This window comes from Tachypleus tridentatus, chromosome 13 (genome assembly GCF_004210375.1).
Source record: "Tachypleus tridentatus isolate NWPU-2018 chromosome 13, ASM421037v1, whole genome shotgun sequence".
Lineage (NCBI taxonomy): Eukaryota > Metazoa > Arthropoda > Merostomata > Xiphosura > Limulidae > Tachypleus > Tachypleus tridentatus.
The window spans coordinates 26907642-26921670 of record NC_134837.1 but is presented as its reverse complement, the minus strand read 5'-3'; the positions used below and the strand labels follow the sequence as shown (position 1 = coordinate 26921670).

The 14029-nt window shown below is 33.8% G+C and overlaps 1 protein-coding gene across 1 annotated transcript in view; it reads right to left on the bottom strand.

The window, feature by feature from the left end:
* Positions 1-1122, bottom strand: part of LOC143238937 (zwei Ig domain protein zig-8-like) — a 143945-nt gene extending 142823 nt beyond the window's left edge. Inside the window, exon 1 of the mRNA XM_076479593.1 lies at positions 771-1122. Coding sequence (XP_076335708.1) covers positions 771-846 — 76 coding nt within the window. The 5' untranslated portion in view covers positions 847-1122. The remainder of the gene's footprint in view (positions 1-770) is intronic.
* Positions 1123-14029: the final 12907 nt, after the last annotated feature.

Below are 14029 nucleotides of genomic sequence, written 5' to 3'. Positions count from 1 at the left end.
GACCAAACAGTTTTTAATTGTCGTGATTTATTTAACTTGTGGAGTTTTTGAAGTTTTTTTTTATTTTGGTGACCATCAAAGGTAAACAATACAGCAATAACAACCTGGTATTTATCAGTGTTAGATTAGTTTCAAATTAGAGTAGCTATTAAATCTCAATAGTTTTGGCTATCTAATATTTTGTTATTTTTTGGAAGTTAATCACCTTATGTTGCAGGATATTCGTACACTCGTTAAGAACGATCACTGAAGAATTGTTTGTTTCAACTGTGAGTAAAAAGCTACACGAGAGCCCTCTGCGCTAACAGTCCTTAGCTTTGAATTCGTAAACTGTATGAATAACAAATAACCAACAGCACCCACAGCCAACTTTTTGGCTACTCTAATCGAATAGTTTTATTTAACTGCCACTCTTAGAGCGCAATCACATGCGTAAAAACGTGATTGCCAATTTACAGCATATGGACAAAAACTAGAGATGATTTGATTTACAGTTGGGTACAAACTATAAGGCTGCGCTGACCCATCAGTAGAGAAAACGCAAGATAAGGTTAATAGTTTAAACAAAACTAGTGTAAAAGTGAAGCCTGTTTTATGGGTTATCAGTTACACCCAGTTATCCTGCTGAATAACGACTTCATTTCTTTGCCCAAAAATCATAACTATATACTCGAATCAGAACCAACATGGACCGTGTACACACACACAGATAGGTTCAGTTTCATGATAAAATTGAGACAAAATGGTTAATTGTAGTCATCAGTACTCACCTTCTAGACCCCAGCATGGGGGGAAGAATGACTGGAGAGCTATGCCTACGACGATCCACATGGAAAAAAACATCATCTGATGGTCTCTAACGAATATTGTATCCTACACTGTGATGCTGGATTTCCTGGAATTCTCAGATCGGTGATCTTACGGTATTGTTTCTGCTTCGTTTTTAGCTTGAGGCGATATCAGATTCATTCCAGATCATAAACTTCTACCTTACTCTGGACAGATTTTTCTCAACCCGAACAACCAGCAACGCAACGGACCGCGCTCACTTGAAGCGTCTCAGATACATGATATCTCTTGAAGCTTCGCTGGACTGTCTGCATCAACGCGCGTGCTGCCTCTCAACGTCGTGACGTGGAGAAGTCATGTGGCCACGCTGGTGGTGCATTACTAATCTAGGTTCGGCCCCTGAAGAAAACTTCAGAGAATAAACAATAACGCATAACAGCGTATACTTATAGACATTTTTAGCCCTGAAAGCTATCAGCATCGTTATTACTATTCTAGGGTTCTCTCCTGAAGAAAGCTTCAGCGAACAAAAAATAACCCTCAAATCAGATCCGTGTATATATAGCTATTTTAGGCTTAAAACTTCTAAATCGAAGCAGCTATACGATACCATTAAGTGAAAACCACTGCAACATAAGTACATGTACTTGTGAATGTAGATTACTAAAAGCCTGATAACATCTGTTGCGAATTGCACACATCTTTGTACTTCGCTGTGAGTTTTAACTAGTCATACTGAGTAATGGAAACGATGAAGAGTATAATAACAGTATTCAGAAGAGACGAACAACTTGATAAGATATCGCATATTAAGTAACACAAGTCTGTTAAACAAAGATATTGGTATATAATAAGGAAACGTGTTTTATTTATTATTCTATTCGATTTGACATTTCGTTCGATTTGACATTTTGTTTATATATATATATATATATGGAACAGCGGTAATTTCACGGACTTACAACGCTAAAATCAGGGATCTGATTCTCCTCGGTGGACATAGCAGATAGCCTGATATGGGTTTGTTATGAGACACGTACAAACATATCCAATAATAGAGAGTCACAATACGTTCTTCGAGTAGTTTTGCTCAAGGTAACTTTTACATGAGAAAAATGAATATACGAGTTATAGTTTAACACTTTGTCCTACCCAAAAAAGAAAAAGCCTCTTAAGATGAATTAATGTGATAACTATTCCAGAAATTTTTCCAGTTATAATTAGTTATAAGCTGTTAAAGCCCGATTTATGATGTTAAGATTTAACATCTCTCATATTATATCGTTAATCGCGTGATTCGCTCATGTCAAACTCATCGTAAGTGAGTCAATACCGTTATGTTCAACTTCAGATTTTATTCCAAACGGTAGAGGCACATGTAATCAACAAACATGAATTATTCAGTACAGTTTCAAGAGAACTTCCAATTAATTTTTGATAAGTTCCTAGTTTTGCACGGCGCTGCCGCTTCAAGCGAGGACTAACCTCAGAATCCCGTTATCATAAATATGAAGACTAATTCTTGGCAGTCCTCAACTAGTTTGAAAAAAAAACAAAAAGTATAAACGACCTGATTTCCAAATACATTCCATGATGCTGTTTTTTTTTAGTATTATTATTTGTAGCTGATTGTTTGTTGTTGTTTTGTAAATCTCACGAACCAGATAAGCTTTGCAATGATGTTTTTCAACATTACACCTGTGACCAATATCGCACACAATATCAAGAGTAATTACAACATATTTGTGTATCATGACTTCTTCATCGCTTAATATTTAAAATGATTCATCTGTCTGCACGTTATGCCTAATGTCATTTAGCGTTTTGTGGTATAGAAAGATTCAAATTTACCTGTTTCTCAACTCTCTTTAATTCGAACAGTATGTGTATAGTACCTGTTTGTTGGTTGGTTTATCGAATTTCACGCAAAGATACACGAGAGTTAACAAGACGTCTCTTTTGAAGTGATAGACGAGATTAAAGTTAGCTGCATCACCCACCGCCATCTCTTGAACTACTCTTTATCTATAAAAAGTGGGATTGTTTGTTATGAATTTGTGTCAAACCTACATGAGGGCTATTTGCGCTAGCTGTCCCTAATAAGACTAGAGGGAAGGCAGCCAGTCATCACCACCCACCGTCAACTCTTGGACTACTCTTTTACAAACGAAGAGTGGGGTTGACTGTAACGTTATAACGCTCCCACGGCTGAAAGGGCGAGCATGTTTGATGTGACGGGGATTCGAACCCGCGACCCTTGGTTTAGGAGTTGAGTATCTTAACCACCTAGCCATGCAGGGTTCTACAGTTTAATAAAAATGTAAAAGAAATATAAAAATATATGATTCATATTGGATTCAAATAATAATAGGCTAAGTCAGAGTATTATAAATACTTAAATTGTGTATGCTAGCCCGACGTTGTAAAGGATAAAATAATATTAAAATATATTTCCCATTATAACTTAGTAGTGTGTTTTTTCTGAAAACGCTAATATGTAAATTAAATATATTAATTTATATTTTTCTAATATAATGGCTTTTGCACTTTTATAAATAGTACAAGCTCTTTTACAAAACAATAAAAAAACCAAAGACTTTCTCAAAGGAAATGACTAATCCCAAAGACCTTTTGTGAAAAATCCCTTTCCTAGACGTAACCCTATTTCGCTAACATTTGCTATTTCTGGGAACTTCAGTGTTACATTTCTGTGGACTTTCTAGTTGCAAAAATATTCCGTCTACTTAAAGGAAAAAAGGTAATTGTAGTAAATTCCGGAAACGTTCTGAACCAGCGAGGCAAATAAAATGTTATTAATTTCAAGTAAGAATTTTTTTTTTTTTTTGAAATGTAACAAGGATGACAAACTTTTGATCTTTTGATTTCTTTTTAGCAATCAATGTTCTAACAAATTTCATATTTGTATAACATCTAATAAGACTGAAAGCCCAGAACAAGAATTTATTTCTTAGAAAATGTTTGAGTGGTTAAATTAGATATACAGTTTCTGCCAAAAGAACTGTAAAGGTTTTATATATTCAGATTTTTCAGAATGTGAATACATAACAGATTAATGGTTTGGATTGTAATGAAGAACACATGGACAATCCGACAATGTTCTTTGTGATGACGAGAAACCCACTTGAAGTAAAAATGTATTCTCAAGACGGCTGATATGGATATTGTTAACCTAAAGATGACCTAAGAAGGTCGAAACATTGTTCTGTACTTTCTTTAAATAAAGTTGTAACACTCATACCAACTGTCTTGAGAATACATTACAATATTGTTCTCTTATTGTTGAGATTCATTTCCATTTTAAAAATTAATGCTCCGTCGAGAATTTGATATTAATATCATTTATTCTAAACATGTCATCAACGGGAAATTTGGGTTCAACAAGATGGACCCACTCGTCATACAGTGCGAAGAACAATGACATTGTGGCGTGAACTGTATCCAGATAGGGTAAGTTCTCATAATGGAGACATAAACTGGCCTCCACGTTTCTCGGATTTGTCAGCAGTCAATTTCATTTTGTGGGATTACTGATAGAATAGAGTATATCTCTAGAAGCCCCGAGCAGAATAGGATTAGAACGATATAATAAAGACAGAAATTAATGGTCTTAAACTTGGACCTTTGCAATAGAATTGTCATCCTTGCTGCACACCAGTGTGTAGCAAGCAGTTCATGGTGGACCTCTACCGGACGTTTTCATACTTAAGTGTTACAAGAAATCTGACTGAGCTACAATTTCATAAATAATAAACACAAATTATACCAACAGATGTCGTTGTCGTTACATGCAAAACTTGTATATTTTAGAAGTAAAATTCTTCTCTTAACATATGATCATTAAATAATTATCTAAAATACAAATTAAAGATCAAAAGATGTTCTATGAAAACACTTGTAAATAAATTCGCAACACCAACATATTTGCTGTTGCTTTTAAATATGTTTTATGTTATTCTTTGATGTATCAGTTCACCTCCACTGACGAGGCCTGCGTGTTGACATTAACCTATCACAAATTAAAAAGTGTTAAGTTAAAAACATTATTTTTAAATATTCACGTGAAGTTTTAGCTTAAGTCACAAAAATATAAATATTGTCTTTTGTTTATCTTTTCTGTGATATAAAATCACTAATTCTTTAGGATATAAAAGTGTTACTTGTACAAGACAATGAACAAGTGCAAATTACTAAATTAAATCCTTGATTACTGTGCCTTCAGGTGTGGTTACCAACACAATTACATACTTAGAAACAATGTCAACATATATTTAGAGCATGAAAGTTGCAAACCAGTGTTTGAAAGCCCCGCCTGCCAATGTTTTAATTTTAACCTGTTCAGTAACGTAGACGAGATAACTCGTCCAAGCCGATCGGTAACACAGTGCCATAGACGAGTAAATTTGTTCTCAATAATACCTAACTTCAACGCTAAATGTTAGCATCATACATGCATTTGACCTACTTATAAACTGTATCACTTTCGATCCAAAATGGCGTCACGAAAAAAGTTATAAAATGAAGAAGCATTGGAGTTGTATTGTAGCAGCTGAAATACTTGTCAGTAAACAGGTTAATTCTAATACTGTTTTAATGTTAACGGGAAATTTCATAACACAAGCACAGTTAGGACAATATAGTTTTACACTATTCAGTTTTAATCCTAACAATCTGATACTAGTTTTAGTGTAAAAGTTATTCCTACTTCCTCCATTGCAAAACATGATGGTGGTTAAAGCAACGTTCTACCTTCTATATATTAAACAGAAAATACTAAAATTTAATTTCAACTGTATCTATAAACTCGAAAATTTTAAAGAGAAAGCAATAATTTGAAACTTTATGATTGAGCTAACGTTTAAATTGATATGCTTGTGAGTCTGAATGTTATAACAATTTTAATTTATCTGTTTATTATTTTTAAATTGCAAAAAAATTAACTCAAGCTCTACTTCGGTGCAGTTATCTGGAGAGGAACAAATGTGATGAACAAGCTGCGTTAGTTGTAAAGTTTAAATGATTTTTTATCTCTGTCGTTTAGTACCAGTACGTACAATTACAAATCAAATTACCATATTAGGTAAGTCTTGTTTTCATTTTATCATTATCAGAATTTACGTTTTACTTTAGTTTCAGCTTGTTTTGAATTTCACGCAAAGCTACTCGAGGGCTATCTACGCTAGCCGTCCCTAATTTTGCAGTGTAGGACTAGAAGGAAGGTAGCTAGTCATCACCATTGACCGTCAACTCTTGGACTACTTTTTTACCAAAGATTAGTAAGATAGACCGACACATTATAACGCTCCCACGGCTGAAAGGGCGAGCGTGTTTAGTATGATGGGGGTTCAAATCCGCGACCCTCAGATTACGAGTCTAGTGCTTTAACCACCTGGCCATGCCGGGCCTTTAGTTTCGGAGAGCTTAATTAATATATAACTTGAGCGTAAACAAAACAATGCATAACTCTGACGAAAAAAAAGATGGTTTTCCATTATAATCGACTTGAGAAAATAAGACATTTCTTGCTGCGGTTAAAGCAACTTAATTCAAATATGTGATGATTAATATTTTAAACCCTAACGGACACATTACGTAACTCGTAACTAAACAAACAACCAAGTACAAGCATCACTCAGTCAGGCAGGACTGTTGAACATTCACTGCCTACGCGAGGTTGTTATGGTTACGAATCCCACAAAACTGGAAGTGTGTAGAACGGTTTGTTTATCGTAGCTTCAGCTTTGGATTGTCTGAATCACATCCAAACATGCTCATTTTTACTTCACACCCGACATGTATTTACCTCAAACACAAATACATCCCTAAAGTAGGAATGACTCTTTTTTTTTTTTTTTTTGAAAGGAAAACATATGTCTAATTTACGATACTTTTCTAAAGTGAGATCTGCGAATAATGTTGCTATTTGCACATATAATGTGCGGAAAAAATCTATAAATAGGCCTCATATTATCTGCGGGTTATTGTTATTATATATATATATACTTTAATAAGAATTCAAGTTCCTTTTCTGTCCTTAAAGAGTCCACGGTTCGAGAAAAGTGCCACTGGACACGCCTTTGGTGCGTAATAAAGTGACAGTTAGTACCATTAACCATTTCAAAGAACCAGACAAAACCCTCGTGGTTTTGTGATTTGCCGACTGGTTTTACTCCTTCCCTGGTGATTAGTAAAAATTTAGGGTCAGTCGTAACTGAATCAATTAAGGTATCTGACCTGACATTATAACCCAGCTGCACAAAATGTGTCACTAATTTTATTTTTTCTATTTCTTACTCACACAGTTTGCAAATTATTATTATCTTATAAAAACAAGATTTAATAGAAAACTGTTTACCTTCGTTTAATTTAATCGTCTTGAAGAAATGTAGTTGATTAAGGTTATATCATGGATAGATTTAATTTGGATGAGAAATAAATTACTCTATCATTTTTTACATTTCCATTTGTTATCAGTTCATTGATTCAGTAATATAGTTTTATTTTTCCCCTAATAAAAACTCGTATGTACCAATGTTTACATTTCATCAAAGGAAACCATTTTGCAACTATTTGTAAATAGTAAGCAGGTCTATATGTTCTGATCAATTTTCTTATTTATAAGATTATTACTAAGAATAGTTCATTTACTTATCTAACTGTTTTCGGTTTTTTTTTTACTAACGGATTAATATAGTTGTTAAAATCATTCTCTGGTTAAAGGAAGCTACCTACATAGATAAGAAATACAAAAATATAATAATTAGTGACAGGCACAATTAATTAAATATAACCTTCAAACTATTGTGCTTATAACGTGATCGATGAGAATGCACTGTTCCGTCAATTGGGTATCTTCGCCATTAACGATATTTTCGGCCGTAAACCCAATAGTATCTCCTGAAGTTCAAACCAGCCCAGGAGGTATAGGAAAGTCCTAAATCCGTATACTAACTAAAATTCAGAAAAGTCATTATGATAATAGAATAAAGATAGAAATAGAATTAGAAATAATAAAATCTCATAAATAAAAGTACACACATTAAACATTTTAAGTAACACGATGTATCTAAGTAAGAACTACGACAATTTCATAAAAGTGTCACTTGTTTACGTTGATGCCTAAGTAAAAACCACTGCACTTTGATAAAAGTTTTAATTGTTTAAGCCAATGTTCAAGTAAAAATATAACATTTTAGTAGAAGTTTCACATGTTTAAGCCAACTGCCAAGTAAGAAATATCACACTTTGATTAAGCGCTTCTACATGGATTAACTGGTTTGCTAGATTTATGCTACTCTAAAACTTACAAATTATACTATAATAAAAGTGATTTATTTTTCTATTCTCACTGTTTATTCATATTGCTTGGTATAAAAGTATAAAAAAATTCAGTTAATTAATGATAAACATTTAAAATTATAGTATTTAGTCAAGAAAGAAAAATAATAGGAATAATAAGAAAAATAGAATTTAGAAGAAAACTAGTTGGAGATTATTTAAGAATGATGTTCTTAGCTACATCATCCATTTTATGTGAAGACAATACAAGCTTTAAAAAACAAATAATTTGATGTGAATGTTTGAGTGGAAATTACATGGACATTTATAACGTGAGATACGACGATAGTTCTTATACTAGTACGTACACAGCTTTTCAATTTGGACTTATATCAAATTTTGTAAAAACACAATTATGAATTGTATTGTTTTGGGTTGATGTAGTAAACAACCGTAAGAACGTATTTATAAACATTTTGTTTCATTTTATTGTTTAGCAAAATGGGCTATCTATGATCTGCCCACCGTAGGTATATAAACCCGATTTTGAGAGTTACAAACATTCAGACTTATTGTTTATTCCCCGCGAAATTTGTTTATCAAAAATAAGTTTGGGAAATGTAGGTCAAATTATATCGATTACCTCAAGACAGAAACAATAGAATATGCTATGACACCGTTAAGTTTTTTGTCAAATTATATGCATAGCTTCTCGTAAGATATCTGCCCTAGTGTCCCTAATTTATCAATGATACACTAGACGAAAGGCAGCTAGTTAACGTCACCCTTCGCCAACTCTTGAGCTACTATTTTACCAACAAATGGGATTGACTGTTTCATTATAACGTTCCTACAGGTGAAGACAAAAGCGCGTTAAGTGACAGGATTCGAACCCACGACTCGCACATGGTGAATCGAGTGCCAGGCTCTCGTGCGAAAGAAACATATCTTCAACTCCGTCGTTTTTTCATAATAATAGATTACACACTTAATAATAAAATATTAGACACTTAATCATAACCTATTGCATACTTAATCATAACCTATTGCATAATTATCTTTTTACTACATGTATCGATAATTTCTGACTAATTTTTTCTCTTGTTAAAAATATATTGTTTTTATTTGTAAATGAGCAGAAAGCTAGGTGTGCTCTGCGCAACACGTGTATCGAAACCCGGATCCTGGCGGTGTGAATCTGCAAACATATCGCTGTGCCACTGGGGGGCGAATAGATTGTGACTTGTCTCATTGGCATCTGATTCTAGATGCTGATAAGGTTTTATCTTATAGTTTGTTTGTTTTTTGTGGGGATAGCAGCATATTACTTTCTTATTTATGAGCCACGTCTCTGTAAGAGTCAGTTTGCTGTGCTTTTGTTAACAATGGATTTCATAAATGGATGTTAAAATATTTTAAGCAACACACTGACATGGATTTCAACTGCATAGAAATGTTGGTTTTTGACAATTTCGACATCGTTCAAAGTCCCTGGCAAGAACTAAACGCGAATGGTAAGGCTTAAAAACAATGACATTTGGATCTGAAAATTGTTCAGTATCAAATTGTGCGTGTAATTGTACAAATACTTAAAGATCTGTAACATTATAGGAAATAGTTTCTCAACGACCTAAATCTTATACTTTTTTCACAACGCTTTTGAAACGTATAGTACGGTAATAACTGTGGTATTCTCTGTAGCTTAACCAAATAGTATCCTGTTTCTAGTAGAAGTTAAATTCCGATGTTTGTTTGTTTTCAAGATTTTCAAAATGATTTCACTGAGAGTGCTCGTGCAGAATATTAACTTACAGAAACTCTACAAAATCACACGCAAGAATAGTCGACTTAAAACGAATCAACAACGTGCACTTTTGGTAAGACGAGACCTGCACACTTAAAAAGTTTAAACAAGTTTTATCTTAACACTGAACCAACTTAAACGGTACTCGATATTCTTGGTTGGATTTCGACGAAGGCTTTAGATTTTTAAGGTTTTATTCTTTCGCTATATCAGCTTCACAGCAATTAGGCCACAAACTATCTAACCAATTGCGTCTAGGAGTTAATAGGGACTTTGTCTTAACAAAGCATACTGCGATTAAAAGGAAAAAAATACTTAACTCCATCAATCATTGCTCTGGATTTTGATTAACAGATCCAGCCACATCTTACGGTTGTTGAATAGCCAAGTTGTCTAATCATTCATAATTTGGCTATACTGGCTTAAAAATTAGTGTAATTACCTTTATTAAACCAGAACGCCCATATCGTTTATTCGATCAATTGCTTTCTTTCTTAGAGAAAAATAACCCACCTTCCATCAGTAAATTAGTTAATATTGTTAAAATGAAGCAGCACAAAAAAAATCAAATTAGGTAACTGAGGTAACCTATAAGAATTGTTCATAGTGTAATTTGTTCTCTTGCATATTAAAATCAAGCTGGCACTTTTCTCAATTTTAAATTATGTGTATGTAGTTTGCAACGAGCCCACGAACTGATGTTTTAATATATTTAACTTGTTTATAAGAGAATCAAACTAAACTATAATAGCATTTACTTTCAAGTACGTTCTCTGTTATAAAAAGGATATTCGAATGATTAGCATCTAAATAAATTACAATGTTCAAATCAAAGATATTTGTAGTTGTCACAAAGCAGACTTATAAGATAAACCACGAACAAAAATTTTCATGCTAGCAGATAAAATATACATGATGGAAATTATTCTGCATCACTTTATATATATTTACTCGAGTAATAATTAATATACTTTAAAATATACTTACTTTTAAGTTTCACTATAATAATAAAACTTATCTGTTACTTTATATCTAACTTGAATGGCAAATATCATGGAAGATTTTTATTCTAATTAATTGAAAAGACCTTACTTTGTGTTATTCTGTTTTCTATTTATGTTAATAAGAAATATGAAAGTATATGCAGTATAGATGTTTAGATGCAAATCTCCTCACGCGGAAGCTTGGGTATCACGTCTCCTCATACATTTCTCTGTTCTAAGGGGGAATTCTCCCCCTCCCATTTTCTCTATAATTTATATTTAAAAATAAACATTGCCAAGGCGTCAGTTTCAAAAATTGATATATCTAAACCATACATTTCCTAACTTATACGTAAAATTCACAAACCTCTCTTTGAAAAACGCATATTATGGTTTATGTGTCGTCTTTAAAACATATACACTCAGACATGTATTCATACAAATAGTTTGTTATAAAAGAAATTTCGCGTAAAGCTACTCGAGGGCTTTCTGCGCTAGCCGACCATAATTTATCAGTGTAAGACTAGATGGAAAGCAGCTAGTCATCACCACTCGCCGCCAACTCTTGGGATACTTTTTTTACCAATGAATAGTGGGATATACAGTTACATTATAACACCCCATGGCTAAAAGGGCGAGCATGTTTGGTGTGACGGGGATTTGAACCCGCGACCCTCGGATTACGAGTCCAGTGCCTTAACCACCTGGCCATGCTGGGCCAGGTAAACCAATTGCAAAGATCCCTAGGGTACAGACTGTAATATGGGATATAAAATGTACCCTAGGCTTGTTTCATCTTCCTTAATTCTTCAGTATTAATATTATATATATATATAATATATACAGACATATATATGTCTGTATGCAAACTTCAGAAATACGTGTAAAACAAACATTGTACGATTTACATATTTTCTTCAGAATTCATTTTAAAGCATACTTACCGTAAGTTTGATGTGAGATTCAGAAACACGTTATTAAAACACACGTACCTTAAGTTAGGTCTGAACTTCAGAAACACCTTATCAAACACACGTACCCTAAGTTAGATCTGAACTTCATAAACATCTTATCAAACACACGTACCCTAAGTTAGATCTAAGCTTCAGAAACACCTTATCAAACACGCGTACCGTAAGTTAGATCTAAACTTCATAAACATCTTATCAAACACACGTACCTTAAGTTAGATCTAAGCTTCAGAAACACCTTATCAAACACGCGTACCGTAAGTTAGATCTAAACTTCATAAACATCTTATCAAACACACGTACCTTAAGTTAGATCTAAGCTTCAGAAACACCTTATCAAACACGCGTACCGTAAGTTAGATCTAAACTTCATAAACATCTTATCAAACACACGTACCTTAAGTTAGGTCTGAACTTCATAAACACCTTATTAAACACGCGTACCCTAAGTTAGATCTAAGCTTCAGAAACACCTTATCAAACACGCGTACCGTAAGTTAGATCTGAACTTCATAAACATCTTATCAAACACACGTACCTTAAGTTAGATCTAAGCTTCAGAAACACCTTATCAAACACACGTACCCTAAGTTAGATCTGAACTTCATAAACATCTTATCAAACACACGTACCCTAAGTTAGATCTAAGCTTCAGAAACACCTTATCAAACACGCGTACCGTAAGTTAGATCTAAACTTCATAAACATCTTATCAAACACACGTACCGTAAGTTAGATCTGAACTTCATAAACATCTTATCAAATACACGTACCCTAAGTTAGATCTAAGCTTCAGAAACACCTTATCAAACACGCGTACCCTAAGTTAGATCTAAGCTTCAGAAACACCTTATCAAACACGCGTACCCTAAGTTAGATCTGAACTTCATAAACATCTTATCAAACACACGTACCCTAAGTTAGATCTAAGCTTCAGAAACACCTTATCAAACACGCGTACCGTAAGTTAGATCTGAACTTCATAAACATCTTATCAAACACACGTACCCTAAGTTAGATCTAAGCTTCAGAAACACCTTATCAAACACACGTACCCTAAGTTAGATCTAAGCTTCAGAAACACCTTATCAAACACGCGTACCGTAAGTTAGATCTAAACTTCATAAACATCTTATCAAACACACGTACCTTAAGTTAGATCTAAGCTTCAGAAACACCTTATCAAACACGCGTACCGTAAGTTAGATCTAAACTTCATAAACATCTTATCAAACACACGTACCTTAAGTTAGGTCTGAACTTCATAAACACCTTATTAAACACGCGTACCCTAAGTTAGATCTAAGCTTCAGAAACACCTTATCAAACACGCGTACCGTAAGTTAGATCTGAACTTCATAAACATCTTATCAAACACACGTACCTTAAGTTAGATCTAAGCTTCAGAAACACCTTATCAAACACACGTACCCTAAGTTAGATCTGAACTTCATAAACATCTTATCAAACACACGTACCTAAGTTAGATCTAAGCTTCAGAAACACCTTATCAAACACGCGTACCGTAAGTTAGATCTAAACTTCATAAACATCTTATCAAACACACGTATCGTAAGTTAGATCTGAACTTCATAAACATCTTATCAAATACACGTACCCTAAGTTAGATCTAAGCTTCAGAAACACCTTATCAAACACGCGTACCCTAAGTTAGATCTAAGCTTCAGAAACACCTTATCAAACACGCGTACCCTAAGTTAGATCTGAACTTCATAAACATCTTATCAAACACACGTGCCTAAGTTAGATCTAAGCTTCAGAAACACCTTATCAAACACGCGTACCGTAAGTTAGATCTGAACTTCATAAACATCTTATCAAACACACGTACCCTAAGTTAGATCTAAGCTTCAGAAACACCTTATCAAACACACGTACCCTAAGTTAGATCTAAGCTTCATAAACAACTTATCAAACACACGTACCGTTAGTTAGATGTGAACTTCATAAACAACTTATCAAACACACGTACCGTAAGTTAGATGTGAACATCGTAAAGTTTTATGTGATCACAAATGCATGTTTGCACATCATGCTCGAAAACTTCAACTAACTAAAACACCAGATGAAACTGTCAGTAATGTAATTTTAGATCACCAGATACTGTCAGTAAAGTAATCTTAAAACGTCGGATATAACTGTCAGTAAAGTATTCTTAGATCACC